Source organism: Battus philenor, unplaced genomic scaffold (genome assembly GCF_028537555.1).
Source record: "Battus philenor isolate CCGP_79_NKW_IND1 unplaced genomic scaffold, ilBatPhil1.0.hap1 SCAF_6, whole genome shotgun sequence".
NCBI classification, from domain to species: domain Eukaryota; kingdom Metazoa; phylum Arthropoda; class Insecta; order Lepidoptera; family Papilionidae; genus Battus; species Battus philenor.
The window spans coordinates 8,134,361-8,154,177 of NW_027181726.1; the positions used below are offsets into that span (position 1 = coordinate 8,134,361).

The 19,817-nt window shown below is 38.2% G+C and overlaps 1 protein-coding gene across 1 annotated transcript in view; it reads left to right on the forward strand.

Moving 5' to 3' along the window:
* The window catches only part of dpy (dumpy), a 97,741-nt gene that overhangs the window by 58,739 nt on the left and 19,185 nt on the right, over nucleotides 1-19,817 (forward strand). The window contains exons 71-108 of the mRNA XM_068773719.1: nucleotides 67-705; nucleotides 783-1,097; nucleotides 1,177-1,503; nucleotides 1,588-1,881; nucleotides 2,151-2,456; nucleotides 2,599-3,237; nucleotides 3,316-3,636; nucleotides 3,718-4,041; nucleotides 4,249-4,551; nucleotides 4,667-4,975; nucleotides 5,053-5,676; nucleotides 5,755-6,066; nucleotides 6,213-6,542; nucleotides 6,794-7,093; nucleotides 7,371-7,676; nucleotides 7,750-8,382; nucleotides 8,502-9,137; nucleotides 9,278-9,592; nucleotides 9,681-10,610; nucleotides 10,757-11,071; nucleotides 11,265-11,597; nucleotides 11,698-12,000; nucleotides 12,131-12,436; nucleotides 12,608-13,240; nucleotides 13,313-13,624; nucleotides 13,705-14,040; nucleotides 14,124-14,423; nucleotides 14,497-14,799; nucleotides 14,907-15,224; nucleotides 15,312-15,629; nucleotides 15,940-16,242; nucleotides 16,337-16,660; nucleotides 16,750-17,049; nucleotides 17,139-17,447; nucleotides 17,548-18,189; nucleotides 18,265-18,891; nucleotides 19,126-19,428; nucleotides 19,509-19,805. Of these exons, the coding sequence (XP_068629820.1) occupies nucleotides 67-705; nucleotides 783-1,097; nucleotides 1,177-1,503; nucleotides 1,588-1,881; nucleotides 2,151-2,456; nucleotides 2,599-3,237; nucleotides 3,316-3,636; nucleotides 3,718-4,041; nucleotides 4,249-4,551; nucleotides 4,667-4,975; nucleotides 5,053-5,676; nucleotides 5,755-6,066; nucleotides 6,213-6,542; nucleotides 6,794-7,093; nucleotides 7,371-7,676; nucleotides 7,750-8,382; nucleotides 8,502-9,137; nucleotides 9,278-9,592; nucleotides 9,681-10,610; nucleotides 10,757-11,071; nucleotides 11,265-11,597; nucleotides 11,698-12,000; nucleotides 12,131-12,436; nucleotides 12,608-13,240; nucleotides 13,313-13,624; nucleotides 13,705-14,040; nucleotides 14,124-14,423; nucleotides 14,497-14,799; nucleotides 14,907-15,224; nucleotides 15,312-15,629; nucleotides 15,940-16,242; nucleotides 16,337-16,660; nucleotides 16,750-17,049; nucleotides 17,139-17,447; nucleotides 17,548-18,189; nucleotides 18,265-18,891; nucleotides 19,126-19,428; nucleotides 19,509-19,805 (15,045 nt within the window). The remainder of the gene's footprint in view (nucleotides 1-66; nucleotides 706-782; nucleotides 1,098-1,176; nucleotides 1,504-1,587; nucleotides 1,882-2,150; nucleotides 2,457-2,598; nucleotides 3,238-3,315; nucleotides 3,637-3,717; nucleotides 4,042-4,248; nucleotides 4,552-4,666; nucleotides 4,976-5,052; nucleotides 5,677-5,754; nucleotides 6,067-6,212; nucleotides 6,543-6,793; nucleotides 7,094-7,370; nucleotides 7,677-7,749; nucleotides 8,383-8,501; nucleotides 9,138-9,277; nucleotides 9,593-9,680; nucleotides 10,611-10,756; nucleotides 11,072-11,264; nucleotides 11,598-11,697; nucleotides 12,001-12,130; nucleotides 12,437-12,607; nucleotides 13,241-13,312; nucleotides 13,625-13,704; nucleotides 14,041-14,123; nucleotides 14,424-14,496; nucleotides 14,800-14,906; nucleotides 15,225-15,311; nucleotides 15,630-15,939; nucleotides 16,243-16,336; nucleotides 16,661-16,749; nucleotides 17,050-17,138; nucleotides 17,448-17,547; nucleotides 18,190-18,264; nucleotides 18,892-19,125; nucleotides 19,429-19,508; nucleotides 19,806-19,817) is intronic.

A 19,817-nucleotide genomic window follows, 5' to 3' on the forward strand; every position in this document is an offset into this window, starting at 1 on the left:
ACTCATAGAAGTATAACATTTACGATTGTAATTATAGATTATCATAGAATTTATTATTACTTTCAGCTGATACTGCTACTGTAATATCATCTACCCCATGTCAGCCGTCTCCGTGTGGACCCAATTCAATTTGTCAACAATCTGACTCAGAAATTCCAGTTTGTCAGTGTATGCCGGACTTTATAGGATATCCACCAAATTGCCGTCCAGAATGTATTGTTAACAGTGAATGTGCACAGCAAATGTCTTGCATTAATAAAAAATGTCAAAATCCCTGTTTACAAGCTTGTGGAAATAATGCAGAATGTAAAGTCGTAAGCCATACACCAATTTGTATGTGCCCTGAAGGCTATACCGGCGACGCATCAGTACAGTGTACTCCAAAAGTTTTAATTATTAACGAACCAGTATCTCCATGCACTCCGTCTCCATGTGGACCCAATTCAGAATGTAGAGAACAATCTGGCGTGGGGGCCTGCTTTTGTGCAAATGGCTATCAAGGAAATCCATATGAAGGTTGTCATCCCGAATGCTTAGTAAATTCCGATTGTCCAAGTAACAAAGGATGTAAAAGAAATAAATGTATTGACCCTTGTCCCGGCACTTGTGCTATGAACGCCGATTGTCAAGTTGTTAATCATTCACCACTTTGCACTTGTCGCTCGGGTTACACAGGCGATCCTTTCACACGTTGCATTGCTAAAAGTATGTATAAAAAATTAAAGATTTCGTTTCTCAAAGTTTCTCTATAATTATACACCTGTTTTTATTGTTATTTTTAGTACCTGAAACAGTTAACGTCAATCCATGTGAGCCTTCACCGTGCGGTCCTAACAGCCAATGTAAAGTAATAAACGAGCAAAGTGTTTGTTCATGTTTACCAGAATATCGAGGTTCACCTCCAAACTGTAGACCAGAATGTGTAGTAAGCACAGAATGTTCGATAGATAAAACTTGCAAAAACTTTAAGTGTGTTTCGCCATGCCCTGATCCTTGTGGTCTAAACGCTGACTGTAAAGTAATAAACCACAGTCCAATTTGCACCTGCAAATTAAAATATACTGGAGATCCCTTCACAAAATGTTACAAAATAACAGGTACTCCCATATTTGTTCATTTATTTATATGAAAAGCTATATTCATTTTGGCATGTTCTTATAAACATTTTTGTTATAGCTCAAATTGCGGAGATGGATCAAAAGGATCCTTGCATACCATCCCCGTGTGGTCCTAATTCTCAATGTCACAATTTACGGGGTATACCATCGTGTTCGTGTTCATTGGGTTTTGAAGGCAGTCCACCGTATTGCAGACCAGAATGCACCATCAATGAAGATTGTTCAAGTAATCTCGCTTGTATTAATCAAAAATGTACTGACCCTTGCAAAGGATCATGTGGAATAAACGCTAATTGTCACGTTATGAAACACGTGGCCATTTGTACATGCATTGAAGGTTTTACTGGCAATGCTTTCACTCAATGTACGGTTATAATGGAAAAAGGTATGTTTTTCTTTACTGAATCAGTGTCAATATTTTTCTGTTGTTAAAAAATGTTCTTTAAAGTGAACCTATGTTTCATTCTAGAAAAAATTGATTTATGCAATCCTTCGCCATGTGGTCCAAACGCTGAATGTGTAAATGGAAACTGTATTTGTATAACCGAATTTAAAGGAGACCCTTACAGTGGCTGCCGACCAGAATGTACACAAAGTTCTGAATGCGAACATAATAAGGCCTGTGTTAAAAACAAATGTATAGACCCATGTCCCGGAACGTGTGCATCGACTGCTATTTGTAGCGTCGTTAATCATATCCCCATGTGTAGTTGTTCCGAAAGAATGACAGGCAATGCTTTTATCGAATGTCGACCACTATCAGGTATGTGGTTAAAAAAATAAGTTTTTAATAAAATCGTCATCAACATTTTAGTAATAGAACGACCAGTACTGTGTATCAGTAGTGGTCTTCCTATGGCTATAGTGTTTATCCTCATAGATTTTTTTGAACGTTGGGATAGGGTTTACATGCAGCATCTTCCGACGACCTTAACAAGGTCGTCTGTCCTTTATAGAATAACAATGTTTTAAGTGATTTAAACAAAAACTTTTTCATCTCGGACGTCATTTTAAATTTTATTATAATTTCAGAACCTGTGAATATGAATCCCTGTCAACCATCTCCGTGCGGGCCTAACAGTCAATGTAGGAATGTCAACGGTCAGGCCGCTTGCTCTTGTGCTCCCAACAACATAGGCGCCCCGCCTGCTTGTCGTCCACAATGTACCATAAGCGCAGAATGCCCACTTGATCAAGCTTGCAGCAACCAACGCTGTATAAACCCTTGCATTGGTGCTTGTGGTCAAAATTCTGAATGCAAAGTAGTTAACCACAACCCTATCTGTACATGTCCTGTATCATATTCAGGGGATCCATTCTCTCGGTGCTTTAAGTTTCGTAAGTATTTTTTATTTATCTTTGCAAGTCAAATTGCCAAAGAGTTTATATGTACTTTTGCAACAAACTACACTTGCGAAAATTGTTTTTTACTACGAAAATGTATTCACATTTTTTTTTTCAATATTTAATTGCAATTCAGTTGTTGCAGAAAAGTTGCCTGATCCTGTTAATGCCTGTGTACCATCGCCCTGTGGTCCTTACTCTTTATGTAAAGAAGTCAATGAAGTACCAACATGCACATGTTTAGAAGGCTACAATGGTCAACCTCCATACTGCAAGCCAGAATGCAGTAGTAATGAAGAGTGTTCACCTCAAATGTCATGCGTTAACATGAAATGCAAAAATCCTTGTGAGGGTACATGCGGTGCCAATGCTGAATGTAAAGTTGTTAGTCATTCGCCAATCTGTTTCTGTTCTTATGGATTTACTGGAGATCCCTTTTTCGGTTGTGTGCCGGAACCTTTACGTACAGAACCTACAACAAGCCCTTGCTCTCCGTCACCTTGTGGCGCCAATGCTATTTGTAAAGAAAAACACAATGCCGGATCTTGCAGTTGCATTGAAGATTACATTGGTAACCCATATGAGGGATGTCGACCAGAATGTGTCGTTAACACAGATTGCTCGTCTAATCATGCTTGCGTCAAAAACAAATGCGTCGATCCTTGCCCTGGTAGCTGTGGAACTAACGCACTATGTCAAGTTGTTAATCATGCACCTCTTTGTACTTGCATTGATGGATACACAGGAGATCCGTTTAGGTATTGTACTTACCAAGGTAAGCAACAAACTGATACAACCAATAAACATTTTTTAAGATAGATTAGTTACTTTATAAACTACTTTTTCATTTTAGAATCTCAAATAATATCGAATCCTATTGACGCCTGTTACCCATCACCATGCGGCCCTAACAGCCAATGCAAAGCCTCAAAAGGACAAGCTGTGTGTTCCTGTTTAGAAGATTACGTAGGAACTCCTCCAAACTGTCGACCAGAGTGCATCACAAGTTCTGAATGTGCCCAAGATATGGCTTGCATCAATAATAAATGCGAAAATCCGTGTCCTAAACCATGTGGCGTTAATACTGATTGCAAGATAATTAACCACAGCCCAATATGCTATTGTAGGAATTCATACACAGGAGATCCATTCACCATGTGTACTCCTATCATTTGTGAGTATATTTATATAGATATAATTAAGACACTTTCAAATATTGAATATTTTTTTTTATTTATTTCTTATTATATTGCAGATGATTCATTACCTGACGCAAATGAACCATGTGTTCCATCACCTTGTGGACCAAATTCTGAATGTCGAAATATTAGGAATAGCCCCTCGTGTTCTTGTTTAACAGGCTTTGTAGGGAGTCCACCAAACTGCAGACCCGAGTGTACAATTCATTCAGATTGCCAAAGTGACCGTGCTTGTATTAAGTCAAAATGTATGGATCCATGCCCAGGTTCTTGTGGCATATCAGCTGCCTGCGTTGTGTTAAATCACGTGCCAATATGCACGTGCATTGAAGGTTACATCGGAGATCCTTTCACTGTTTGCAAAGTCAAACCCCTTGAAGGTAATTTTTATAGTATTACTATCGCTTTAACTATTTACAAAATATTATTTAAAATTTTTCAAATTTATTAAATTAAAAAATCATTAAAGGTCCTAAACGTTTATTCAATCCGGAACAATACGTGCAAATTATATTAACTTAGTGCTTTAGGCTTAAGAACAAAATCCCGTTGAATATGTCTACTTACTACTATTCTTATTTTTACAGAAGAAGCAAGTACAGTTGACATCTGCACCAATTTACACTGTGGATCTAACGCGCAATGTATCAATGGACAATGTCAATGTTTACCAGAATTCCATGGAGATCCATATTTCAATTGTCGGCCAGAATGTGTGTTTAGTAGCGATTGCGACAAGGATAAGGCGTGTATACAAAGAAAATGCGCAGATCCCTGTGTCGGTGCATGCGGACAAAATGCTAATTGTCAAATAGTCAATCATATACCGATGTGTAGTTGTAACAACAAATTCACTGGGAATGCTTTCGTTATGTGTACTCCAATCCGAGGTAAAGTATTTATTTGATTTTTCTGTACATAATGTCTTCATTAGTACTATTCACTATAAATATAAAATCCAATTTTAGAATTGAATTATCAATTAAAATATGTCGTTAATTACAGGATCACATGCTGAAAATCCTTGTAACACCGCGATCTGCGGACCAAATAGCCAATGTAGAGAGGTAAATAATCAAGCGGTGTGCTCTTGTCTACCAACATATTTAGGCGTACCTCCGGCTTGTAGACCAGAGTGCGTTGTAAACGCAGAATGCCAACAAAATCAAGCTTGCATGAATCAAAAATGTGTTAACCCATGCACTGGAGCATGTGGCCTAAAAGCAAATTGTGATGTTATAAATCATAATCCTATCTGCACTTGTCCGTCCGGATTTTCCGGGGATCCTTTCGTCGCGTGCACGTACGTCACGAGTAAGTTCACATTACATTCTAAGTTAAGTACCACTTAAGCCATCGACATAACTAATTTGTATTAATTTTTATTATAGACGCACCTGCTGTTATTAGTCCTTGCCAGCCATCACCGTGTGGTCCTAATTCAATTTGTAGAGAGGTTAACGAAAGTCCGTCCTGTACATGTATGCCTGAGTTTAAGGGACAACCTCCTTACTGTAAGCCAGAGTGCATAAGCAACGGTGAATGTTCAACACACTTAGCCTGTGTCAATCAAAAATGTAGAGACCCGTGTACAAAAGCATGCGGAGCAAACGCTGAGTGTCGTGTCGTAAGTCACTCTGCAATGTGTATATGTCCTCAAGGATACGAAGGTGATCCCTTCACACAATGTGTATTAAGACCAGCTGTTGAAATTTTGACACCATGTCAACCTTCTCCGTGTGGGCCTAACGCTGTATGTAGGGAATTGAATAAAGTTGGTTCATGCACTTGCAATGAAGGTTATTTCGGAAACCCATACGAAGGTTGTCGACCAGAGTGTGTTAGCGATTCGGATTGTCCAGGTGATAAAGCTTGTATCGGTAACAAATGCCAAAATCCATGTCCCGGAACTTGCGGATTATTTGCTGAGTGCAATACCATAAACCATGCGCCTAGTTGCCTATGCAACGCTGGATACACAGGAGATCCCTACCGCCGCTGCAATATAATACTTCGTAAGCATATTTTCAATTGATATTTTAAGTTTTTTATGATAACCATGGAAATAATCATTAATAATTGATGCTTTTCAGTGGAACAATCACCAGTCAATGTATGTTTACCTAGTTCTTGTGGACCAAACAGCCAGTGCCGTGTGGTCAATGATCAGGCCGTTTGTAGCTGTTTACCTGATTATATTGGAGAACCACCTTCATGCAGACCAGAATGTGTGATGAGCTCCGAATGTCCTAAAGAAAAATCATGTGTCAACTATAAATGTATAAGTCCCTGCCCCGGACCTTGTGGCCAAAAAGCTGAATGTCGAGTGTTTAATCATAACCCTATTTGTAGCTGCATGACAGGTTTTACAGGCGATCCATTTACAAGATGCTATTCAAAACCAGGTAATTGAAGTAATTCAAGTTTTCAATCTTTTCATGGATATCGGCGCTTTCTAAGACATATTTTTCAGTACTTCAACCGTTACACTAATAATTAATAAAAGATATTTTGTTTTGTTTTAATGTTTTTAAAATAAATGCATTTTCAGTTACTCAGCTCGTGGTTAGTGAAACAAGAGATCCGTGTGCCCCTTCACCTTGTGGAATATACGCTATATGCTTAAACAAAGATGGTCAAGCAACTTGCTCCTGTTCTACTGGTTATTTTGGTAGTCCACCAAATTGTAGGCCAGAATGTGTGACAAACCAAGATTGCATTAGTTCACTTGCTTGTATTAATGAAAAATGTACCGATCCTTGTCCGGGCTCGTGCGGCCAAAATGCCAAGTGCTCAGTTAATAAACATGTTGCTGTATGTACATGCTTAGAGGGTTATAAAGGCGATCCCTTCTCTGTTTGTATAATCAAGCCCCTTAAGGGTAAGTAACATCTAATTTTGAATAATTTAAGTTAATGCAATTTCTATTTTAGATGTCTATAACTTTAACGTTACTAACATTGTTAAATAAAGCTAATGATTACTTGTGAGTCTACTTTTTTATACTTCTGCATCGGAAAAGTTAAAAAAGTTATTTTAAAATCAATGCTATTTATATTTTTCTAATAGTGTTACTGAGCAAAATTTTAAATAAATATTTATTTTTTAATAAGCTGAAATATTTTTTTATAGAATCAGTACCGACGGATCTCTGCAATCCATCACCCTGTGGTCCGAATAGTGACTGCCATAATGGAATATGTTCTTGCCTACCAGAGTATCATGGGGATCCATACATAGGTTGCAGGCCGGAGTGTATAGTGAGCTCAGATTGTGACAAGAATCTCATTTGCGTGAACAAAAAATGTGTTAACCCTTGTCCTGATACATGTGGAATGAATGCGCTGTGCGAAGTTATAAATCACGTTCCAATGTGCAGTTGCCCTACTGGTTATACAGGAAATTCATTTGTCTCTTGCAATGTTGTTCAAGGTTTGTCCATTTTATAATATGGTTAATATTAAAATGCAAGTATAACATACAAAGATTATACAATATTTAGACATAACGTTTATACCTTCTCAAAATACCGTATTATAGCAACAATTGATCATTAATGAGTTAACTACCCTTATTAAAAATAGTTATATTTCATTTCTAACAATTTTGTTTTTACTATCTATTTGTAACAAAGATTTAGCGATTAACTCAATATATTAAGTTGCATATAAGATGTATGAATACTAAGTAACCAAAAAATTTATTTCAGCTACACTACCGATGAATCCTTGTAACCCGTCACCATGTGGTCCTAACAGCCAATGTCGTGAAGTTAACAATCTTGCAATATGCTCGTGTATACCTGGATATTTAGGAAATCCACCGACATGTAGACTTGAATGTACTACCAGCGCTGAATGTATACTAAGCAAAGCTTGTAGTAACTATAAGTGCATAAATCCCTGTAACGGAGCATGCGGAGCTAATGCGCATTGTGAAGTTGTCAATCACAACCCCATTTGCTCATGTCCGAAAGATTTTATAGGCGATCCGTTTACCAGATGTAGTCCAAAACGTAAGTTTTTAAATGACTTTTTTGAGTTTCATCGTTAATAATACCTACTTTAATATTCACATATTATTTTTAGCTCTGGAAATACAACCTCAAATTAATCCATGTGAGCCATCACCTTGTGGACCAAACTCAATATGCCAAACTTTAAACGAATTGCCCTCATGTTCATGTATACCTGAATTTATAGGAGTACCACCAAACTGTAGACCAGAATGTACTAGCAATAGCGAATGCTCTAATCACCTGGCTTGCATTAAAAATAAATGTAGTGATCCTTGTCAAGGTGCATGTGGCTTAAATGCACAATGTCGTGTTGTTAGTCATTCACCAAATTGTATTTGTCTCCCTGGATATACTGGAGATCCTTTCGTTAATTGCATTGAAAAGAAAGTTACACAAGAATTGTTATCACCGTGCAATCCTTCACCTTGTGGAAGTAATGCTATCTGTAATGAGAAGAACCATGTCGGCTCGTGCGTTTGTTCTCCTGGCTACTTCGGAAACCCATATGAAGGCTGTCGCCCAGAATGTAGTGTAAATACGGACTGTCCTTCTAATAAGGTGTGTCAGCGAAATAAATGCACCGACCCATGTCCGGGTACCTGTGGATCAAACACAGAGTGCCACGTCATAAACCATTCTCCGATATGTACTTGCTTACGAGGATATACTGGCAATCCATTCCAAGCCTGTATTATTATACAAGGTTAGTTTACGTTGATTTTATTTGTATTTATAAGAATTTCTTGTATGTCATGTTTAATCTTTTTGTTTATAACTTTGTGTTCTACTTCTATATATTACTAAGGTTGACATTGATTTTAGAAACTGAATACTCACCAAATCCATGCAGTCCTTCTCCTTGCGGTGCAAATAGTGAATGCAAAGTGGTAAATGAACAGGCTTTGTGCAAATGTTTGCCGGACTATCAAGGCAACCCTCCAAATTGCAGACCCGAGTGTGTAATCAGTGCCGAGTGCCCATCAAATAAAGCATGTGTAAGACAAAAATGTATCGACCCATGCGTTGGACAGTGTGGTCAAAATACTAAATGTCAAGTAATAAATCATAGTCCCATTTGTACATGTGTAGAACATTATACAGGAGATCCTTTCAGTCATTGCTATCCCATCATTATAACTGTACATTCCCAAACTGAAGAGCAAAAACACCCATGTTTACCATCACCTTGTGGACCTTATAGTGAATGTAGAGAAATTGGTAACATTCCATCGTGTATATGCTTACCAAATTACATTGGAACACCACCTGTTTGTCGGCCAGAATGTTTGATAAACCCAGATTGTCCCAGTGACAAGGCATGTATTAATCAAAGATGTAGAGACCCATGTCCTGGATCTTGTGGTCTTAATTCTCAATGTACTGTCAAAAATCATATGCCAATTTGTTCCTGTTTAGACAACTACGAAGGAGATGCTTTCACGGCATGTAAAATTAAAGGTAAATACGCGTCCATTTTATAAAAATTGAAACAAAAAAATATTATAATTTTGTTAAACGGACAAGTCTATCATACATGGTACATTATAATTATATTTATATTAAATTATATAAATGTATAACTCATAAATAAATGTTAGTTTCAGAAATATCATATGATGAAGTAGACCAGTGCAACCCATCTCCTTGCGGTGCTAACGCTATTTGTGACAATGGCAAATGTTCTTGTCCTCCTGGATATCAAATGGGACGTAATTTTGATTGTCATCCAGAATGCATACTTAGTAGTGATTGCCCACAAGATAAAGCGTGTCATAAATACAAATGTGTCAATCCATGCAATAGTGGCGTTTGTGCAAGTAATGCAATTTGCGAAGTCATTAACCACGCAGCTATGTGCAGATGTCCAGAACGGATGGCAGGCAATGCTTTTATCCAGTGCACTCCAGTTAAAGGTAATTTCATTAAATTTATTACTATAAATCAAAAGATATTTTTTAAAAATCTGAAGTTTTTGACCACGGTGGCTTTTTTTGTTTTTAGTCGAAAAAGCTACGCCTTGTGATCCAAGTCCATGCGGACCAAATAGCCAATGTCGTGAAGTAAGCGGTCAGGCAATATGTTCGTGTTTAGATGGATTTATCGGCAGTCCGCCATCATGTCGGCCCGAGTGTATATTAAGTACCGATTGCCTGCCGAATGAAGCTTGTAGCAACAGAAAATGTATCAAACCATGTGAAGGGGCATGCGGAGTCAATGCGAACTGTCAAGTTATCAATCATAATCCCATATGTGTCTGCCCCGTATTCCACACTGGAAATCCGTTTATAAGATGCTTACTACAGGAATTCAAACCAGATAACGTTGATCCTTGTACTCCATCACCGTGTGGCCCTAATTCATTGTGCAAAGTATCGCTAGGTTCCCCTTCATGTTCATGTCTTTCTGGATTCTTAGGATCACCGCCCTATTGTAAACCAGAGTGCATAAGTAATACTGAATGTCCTACAAACAAAGCTTGTATCAATGAAAAATGTGTGGATCCGTGCGTTGGAGCATGTGGATCCAATACTAATTGCCACGTTATTAGCCATTCACCAACATGTAGTTGTTGGCCTGATTACACAGGAGATCCGTTTAATGAATGTTACAAAGTAGAAATAATTCAAGATATTTTAACGCCTTGCATGCCGTCACCGTGTGGGGCAAATGCTATCTGTAAAGAATTCATTGGTGCAGGATCATGTACATGTATGGACGAATTCTATGGGAACCCTTATGAAGGTTGCAATCCCGAATGCGTTATTAATAGCGATTGTCCTTTAAACAAAGCCTGTCTCCAAAATAAATGTCAAGATCCATGTCCGGGAGCCTGTGGAACAAACGCATTTTGTCAAGTAGTTAATCATGCACCTTCATGTTCATGTCAACACGGATACACAGGGGATCCATTCAGACATTGCGCATTAAAAGGTTAGTGGTCCCATTTTAATTTTTGTGCACTACTTACTTAATTTTTTGATAATAAGCGCATGTAAAGAAGCATTTACCGTTATATATTTTTACTTACTTACTTACTTACTACCTATCCAAATTTTAATACTAATTGCTACTTGCAGAAATAACAGACAAGCTCGCTGATGTCTGTCAACCATCACCGTGTGGTCCAAACAGTCGCTGCCAAGTGGTTAATAAACAAGCTGTGTGTTCTTGTTTACCTAACTACATTGGAGCTCCACCGGGATGCCGCCCAGAATGTTCAATAAGCACAGAGTGTCCTAAAAATAAAGCATGTCTGAACCAAAAATGTGAAAATCCATGTAATGACGCATGTGGAATAAATACTGAATGTCGCGTTATAAACCATAGACCTATTTGCACTTGCGCTCCACGTTATACTGGCGATCCATTCACAAGATGCTATCCTACACCACGTACGTACAAAAACCATATTTAAAACTCTTAAAATAAGAAATTATTACAGATCTCAGGAATATACCGAATTTTTTTTAGTAATTATTAACATTATTATTAATTTATTTTTCAGTAAAACATGTTTAATAATATTGTTTATTATTCCAATAGTTAATGAAAAAAGATTTTACATTTGTCTTATCCTTTTTTTAGCTCCGGTTTCTAATGCTGGTCTAGAGCCATACAAAAACCCGTGTTCGCCATCACCTTGCGGACCGAATTCTATTTGTCAAGAAGTTCGTGATATGCCGTCATGCACATGTATGCCAACTTATATAGGAAGTCCACCCAACTGCAGACCAGAATGTGTACTAAATTCGGATTGTCCTACGTCGCTGGCTTGTATTCATCAGAAGTGCCAAGATCCTTGTCTAGGTTCCTGTGGTATAAATGCGCTATGTTCGGTCTTCAGACATACGCCTACTTGTAGTTGTCCAGAAGAATACACTGGTGATGCATTCACGGTTTGCAATCCTATGACAACAGGTAGATATTTTTATTACATATATTAATATTGTTTTAATAACATTCATTCATGTCTTTTTTTGTAATGTACATATATTTTATACGACTTATTTTTTTTAAGTGCAATTGGATGACTTTGATAAATGTAATCCATCTCCGTGTGGAACAAATGCCGTGTGCAGCGATGGTAAATGCACATGCATTGAAGGGCACCAAGGAGATCCTTACGTAGGCTGCCGTCCTGAATGTGTGTTAAGCATGGATTGCCCAAGAGATAAAGCGTGTGTAGAAAATAAATGTGTTAATCCTTGTGAAAACACATGTGCTGTAACAGCTATTTGTGATGTTATTAATCACATACCCATGTGTAGTTGTCCTCAAGGAAAAACTGGAAATGCTTTCTATAGTTGCATACCTATCTCAGGTATGTATCCTTATTGTGATTCCTATTTAACTTATTAATTTCGCCTTTTTGAAATATAAGTGTTTTGTTTTTGTATCTCCTTATATATGTTTATTAACTACTATACTATTTACTACTATTTACTTTTTAGTGCCAATCGTGACAAATCCGTGTCATCCTTCTCCATGTGGTCCTAATAGTCAATGCAGAGAAGTTAATGGTCAAGCTGTTTGTACATGTGTACCTGGATATTTGGGAAGCCCCCCGACATGTCGTCCTGAATGCGTGGTCAGCTCTGATTGTCCACTAGATGAAGCCTGTAGTAACCAGAAATGCATTAATCCTTGTTTAGGCTCATGTGGGGTTGAAGCAAAATGTGTTGTTATAAAACATAACCCAATTTGCACGTGTCCATCTAAATATACAGGAGATCCTTTTGTTAGATGTGTACCATTCCGTAAGTTTTTTTTTGTTTTAAGCAGTTATTCTAAGTGTCTATGTATACATTCTTTGTTTATTTTATTAAACTTCATCAATACATAACATTTCTTAGTGTATAATTATATTTTTACCTAAATGTATATTAAGTGACATCGTAATGAACCTCGTTTTCCTTCTAAATTTTCAGGATCTCCTACAAGTGATGTTGCACCATGCTCACCGTCCCCCTGCGGTCTGAATGCCATTTGTAAAGATGAGTTGGGCCTACCTTCCTGCGTTTGTATGCCGAACTTCTTCGGCTCCCCTCCCTATTGCCGACCAGAATGTTCTTCAAACAGTGAATGTCCACCTAATCAGGCATGTGTAAACCAAAAATGTAAAGACCCTTGTGTGTCCGCTTGTGGTCTTAATGCACAATGCAAAACAATCAGCCACTCTCCAATGTGTTTCTGTAATTCAGGATATACAGGAGATCCTTTCACTAATTGTCAGCGTACTGAAGTTTTAATTCCTGAAAAAACTACTCCTTGTATTCCATCACCTTGCGGATATAACGCCGTGTGTAAAGAACGTAATGCGGTTGGTTCTTGTTCCTGTTTACCAGAATACATCGGAAATCCATATGAAGGGTGCAGGCCTGAATGTACAGCTAACACCGATTGTATTCAAAACAAAGCCTGTATTCGAAATAAATGTTTGGACCCTTGTCCGGGAACTTGTGGATTTTTGGCAACATGTGTAGTTGTGAACCATTTACCGTCATGTTCATGTCCAAGTGGTTACACAGGAGATCCATATCACCAATGCGACATTTTAAAAGGTAACCTTAAATCAAATAATAAATGTTAATGATTATATTGGACAAAAATACATAATTTTTATTAATTTTCAGAACTTTCATCGCTACCTCTAACACCTTGTGTGCCAAATCCATGTGGTCCAAACAGTAATTGTCAACCAGTAAATGGACAAAGCGCATGTTCGTGCATGCCTGGTTATGTCGGCTCTCCACCTGGATGCCGGCCACAATGTACTATTAGTTCGGAGTGTGCATCAGATAAAGCTTGCGTAAACCGTAAATGCGTAAATCCATGTCCAAGTCACTGCGGAACAAATTCCAATTGCAGGGTTATAACACATAGCCCCATCTGTTCATGTAATCCTGGATTTACAGGAGATCCATTTACACGCTGTTATAAACTTGGTAAGCCTCCAAATTGATCTACAATTAAAGTCAAAAATTAACATAAACTTTTTTTTTATGGTAGATTTCTATTATTTTAGCTATAGCTGAGGATATACCGGAAACCCAAAAGAATCCTTGTTTACCGAATCCGTGTGGGGAAAATGCTCTATGTCGCGAGATTAACGGTGTTCCATCATGCAGTTGTATGCCAGAATTCCAAGGACTTCCACCAAACTGCAGGCCACAATGTGCAATTAACGAAGATTGTCCATCTGACAAAGCATGTTTTAATATGAAATGCAAAGATCCATGCCCGGGAAGTTGTGGCCAAAATGCTGAATGCACAGTATTTAGCCACTTCCCAGCGTGTACTTGTCCTCAAGGATATACAGGAGATCCGTTTACCCTTTGCATCGTAATTGAACAAGTTCATGGTATGTCATTGAAAGTTTCACACTTATATCCAATGATACAATAGTCCTACAAACTAATAATATTTAAATATGTTTGACAACAGATGAGCTGCCACCGGATCCGTGTAACCCATCTCCATGTGGGTTTAATGCTCTATGCACAAATGGTATCTGTACATGTTTACCCGAATACAAAGGTGACCCATATCAAGGTTGTAAGCCAGAATGTGTGACAAATATGGAATGTCCAATAGACAAAGTATGTTCAAGAAATAAATGCGTGAACCCATGTCTTGGAACTTGTGCTACGAATGCCATTTGCACTGTTTACAATCACATCCCTATTTGTACTTGTCCAGAAAATATGACCGGCAATGCATTTACTGAATGTTATGCCTTAGAAGGTACGTAACTGTTACATTTAAAAAAAATTGTAGTGAAAGTGAAAAAATATTTATATGGTATTCTTTCTTTCAGTTATTGAAATTCAACCTTGCAATCCTAGTCCATGTGGTCAGAATAGTCAATGTCGTAACATCAATAATCAAGCAATATGCTCCTGCCTGCCCTCATTCATTGGCAGTCCACCGTCTTGTAGACCTGAATGTACTATTAGCGCGGAATGTCCTCCAAATGAGGCTTGTAACAATCAAAAATGCATTAATCCGTGCAAGGGTAGTTGTGGTTACGGAGCGAGATGTGAAGTTATCAACCACAATCCTATTTGTTCATGTCCATCACAATACACAGGAGATCCGTTTACTCGCTGTATACCAATCGGTAAGTGAAATATAATATAGAAATGGAGATAGCAAAAGGAAGCGACATGCTATTTCTCTTAATAAATTTAGGACGTCTAATTAGATATAATTAATTTATTGTTTTAGTTACTTCTCCTCTTCCGTCAATAGACCCATGTATGCCCTCTCCATGTGGTCCATATTCTACGTGTAAAGTAATAGGGGAATCGCCGTCTTGTACGTGTCAATCGGACTTTATGGGTTCTCCGCCAAATTGCCGTCCTGAATGCAATAGTAACTCCGAGTGCCCAACTAATATGGCATGTGTAAACCAAAAGTGTAAAGACCCTTGCCCGGGAAGTTGTGGTTATAACGCTGATTGTAAGATAGTCAGCCACGCTTTAATTTGTTCCTGTCCATATGGCCAGACTGGAGATCCATTAATTTCATGTATCCCTATAAAAGGTAAAAAGAAAATTTTAAACATTTACAATTTTGCTGATACTATTTTAATCATAATAACAGACCTCTCAATAACCTCTTCTTTTACAGACACAATTATCGAGTATAGTTCACCTTGCGATCCTTCTCCTTGCGGACTTAATGCTATTTGTACAGAAAAAAATGGCGCCGGATCTTGCAAATGCATCGATTCTTATGTCGGCAGTCCCTATGAAGGATGTCGTCCAGAATGTGTTATTAATAGTGACTGCCCTCCTACATTGGCTTGCGTTCAGAATAAATGCAAAGATCCGTGTCCGGGAATTTGTGCTCCTAATGGCATTTGCCAAGTAATTAACCATCTTCCTACGTGTTATTGTCCCCCTGGATTTAGTGGAGACGCTTATTTATTCTGCAAAGAAAGCGAAGGTAATATTTGTACTTATCGGTCTTTATATAAATGAGGTTGTCCACCTATGTACTGACTCATCACAGTATATTACTTTTACCGACTAGAGGTAAGCTTAGAATGAATTTTACGAAATTCCACCCAGAAAGAGAATTGATGGCAGACTGCTTGTTATTAATTAAATAAAACTTCGTATGTCCGGTATAAGTATAAATTAGTAATAGTAAATTAAACTTATTTTTTGCGTGAAGCTAATGTGTCAATAATCATACTCGCCCCGTTGCTTCGTAATATAATTATACAAGATTTACATCTATTGTAACTTTTCAGATATTATTAAGCCTACACCTTGCATGCCATCACCATGCGGACCGAATAGTCAGTGTCAAGAAGTCAACTCACAAGCTGTTTGCAGTTGTCAAGTTGATTTCATGGGTTCGCCGCCAAACTGTCGACCTGAATGTACTATTAATAGCGAATGCGTTAGTGATAAAGCTTGTAAAAATCGCAAATGTGTCGATCCATGTATCAATCAATGCGGACGAAATGCCAACTGTAGAGTAATAGCCCATAATCCAATATGTTCATGTCAAGACCATTTTACCGGTGATCCATTTACCTATTGCATGCCATGTAAGTATTTGCAACTTCTACGTCCATTCAAGTACTTATATGCCGTTGACAATTATTACTTGTCTTTGCTAATACCCATTTTCTTATTTAGTAGTGGTATCGATTTCAACACAAGACGTAAATCCTTGTGTACCTTCGCCATGCGGACCGAACGCTCAATGTCAGGAGTACAAAGGAAACGCACGATGCACTTGTTTACCAAACTACATCAGCACGCCACCTCGTTGTAGACCAGAATGCACAGTAAATTCCGAATGCAGCGCTATTACAGCGTGCATTAATAACAAGTGCGTTGATCCTTGTCCAGGAGCCTGTGGCAATAATGCCCAGTGCAACGTAAATAATCATATGCCTATTTGTTCGTGTATACCTACTTATACCGGCGATCCTTTCACCAACTGTCACCCAACACCACAAGGTAACAAATATATTTTGCAGAACATTTTTATTATTTTTGCTCTAGTTAGAATGTGTTTTATAACGTTTCTTTCAATGTTTTTTTTTTAGAAACCGAGCCAATAGATTCTTGCCATCCATCACCATGTGGTCCAAATGCAGCTTGTGAAAGTGGAATTTGTTCCTGTTTGCCGGATTACCATGGCGATCCTTATTTCCGTTGCAATCCTGAGTGTGTTCTTAATACAGACTGCCCTCGAGACAAAGCCTGCATAAATAATAAGTGTAACAATCCATGCACTGGAGTATGTGGAACTGATGCCTATTGTGAAGTTATGAATCATATACCTACGTGTTCATGTCCACCAGGCACGACAGGATCTCCAATGTATTATTGTACTAAAATAATTAGTAAGTAATTTATTGTTTTGGTAAGACAAATTTTATCACATAGTTATGAAAAACAAGAAAATAATTAATGGGTAATTTGATTTCTATAGATACGCCAATACCAACAAATCTCTGTGAACCATCACCATGCGGACCTTATAGTCAATGCCGAGAAGTCAATGGACACGCCGTATGCGTCTGCGTCCAAGGATATAAAGGAAGTCCACCTAATTGTCGCCCCGAATGTTCTGTAAGCTCTGACTGCAAATTAAGCGAAGCGTGCTCTAATCAAAGATGTATTAATCCATGTCCCGGAGCATGTGGCAGAAACACTCACTGCGTTGTGGTTAACCATAATCCAGTATGTAGCTGCCTCTCTGGATATTCGGGAGATCCTTTTACCGCCTGCCAACGAATACGTAAGTTTAAAAAATTACGTGCATAAAATCGTATTACTGTTAAATATTAGTACTTCCCTTTGTGTTATTCTTCTTTAACATAAAATAAATATTTTTTCAGCTGCGACGCCACCTGTTAAAGTTAATCCATGTTTACCTACACCATGTGGACCAAACTCCCAATGTATAGAAAATGGAGATAATGCGGAATGTAAATGTTTACAAGATTTCAAAGGAACACCGCCTAATTGTCGTCCAGAATGTACAAGTAATTCAGAATGTTCTCTGACAAAATCGTGCATCAATAGAAAATGTAAAGACCCGTGCCTGGGCTCTTGTGGAGTCAATGCTGAATGTAAGGTAGTCAGTCATACGCCGATATGTTTATGTCAGAACGGCTATACCGGAGACCCCTTCATACATTGTAGTGTACAGATTGCTTATTCTATTGAAGAGCGCCCCACCCCTTGCGTACCCTCCCCATGCGGTATTAACGCATATTGCAAAGAACGAAACAATGCCGGGTCTTGTACGTGTCAAACTGGCTTTTTCGGAGATCCGTATGTGGCATGTAAACCGGAATGCTTAATAAATTCTGACTGTCCTCCAAATCTTGCTTGTCACCAAAATAAATGTCAAGACCCTTGCCCTGGAACTTGTGGTATAAATGCTATATGTAACGTCGTTAATCACGTCCCAAGTTGCAGTTGCGTCGACCAACACTACGGCGATCCGTACAGAATTTGTGCATTCAAAATTTATGGTAAGATATTTTTTAATTAAGCATCAGTAAATTAAATATCATATGACAATTGCATAATTTATACTTAAATTTCAGAAAATAAAACTGACCCATGTATCCCGTCGCCTTGTGGCCCCAACAGTCAATGTATAAATAAAAGTGGATTAGCGATATGCTCATGTTTAAGTGACTACCAAGGGTCACCCCCAAATTGCCGATCGGAGTGTGTAACCAGTTCTGAATGTCCTCTCGACAAGGCATGCGAAAATTTCAAGTGTAAATCACCCTGTCCAAAAGGTTGCGGTATAAACACGGAATGTAGAGTCATAAAACATAATCCTATATGCATATGTAAACCGAATTATACCGGAGATCCATTTACAATCTGTTACGCTGCTAGTGAAGTAGGTGAAATAGAACAAATCAATCCCTGTCTACCTTCACCATGCGGATTAAACGCCGAATGTCGAGACATTGGTGGAATTCCATCTTGCACCTGTCAAATCGGATACTTCGGAAGTCCGCCTAATTGTAAGCCAGAATGTGTAATAAACACTGACTGCAGCAATGATAAGGCTTGTATAAACATGAAATGCGTGGACCCTTGTCAAGGATCGTGCGGTATTGAGGCTTTATGCAACGTCATCAATCATGGACCCGTCTGCTCATGTCCTCTGGGTTATCAAGGTGATCCGTTTGTTGCATGTCACATCAAACCTCAAGGTAAATTATTATTGTTTTATACAATTTTTCAACCGATAAGTTTTTGAACTGTTATTACCTTTAACTTTTGTTTAGGTGTCGTTATTATTGTTGCATAATGTATCACAATAAATTTTGAAAATTTAACAAGTTCGTTATTCCTTACAGATAATATCGCAACAACTTTCCACGCGTGTATAAGATTACGCGCACTTAGATTCATGTTTCATAATTTTTTTTTATCTTTTGATTCAGACGAACCTGAAAAAATAGATCCTTGTTATCCATCGCCTTGCGGTTCCAATGCTGAATGCCACAACGGAATTTGCTCATGCTTGCCGAATTATAACGGTGATCCTTACTTTGGTTGTAAGCCCGAATGTGTTTTAAGCACGGACTGTCCCACCGACAAAGCGTGCATGCAATACAAATGTAAGAATCCATGTCGGGATATGTGCGGGGAGAACGCTGAATGTAACGTTTACAACCACATCGCCATCTGTAGTTGTCCAAGTGGTATGACGGGCGACGCTTTCTCTCGATGTATCAAACTAGAAAGTATGTATATAACCATTTTCATATGTCTAATGTGATTATATAGGAATAACGAAATTCAAATAATTAATAAAATGTTTCAGAACCAATAACTAGACCCTGTGAACACTCTCCTTGCGGACCAAATAGCGTATGCAGAGAAGCACACGGTCAGGCTGTTTGTGCCTGTATAGGTGGTTATGTAGGAAATCCACCAAATTGCAGGCCGGAGTGTATTCAAAGTACAGACTGTGCACCATCTCTTGCCTGTATAAATAAAAAATGTCAAGACCCATGTCCTGGTTCATGTGGACATAACGCCATATGCAAAATTCATAATCACAATCCGATATGCACATGCCCACCGAAACTTACCGGATCCCCCTTCACGCACTGTTACGGTAATTATTCTT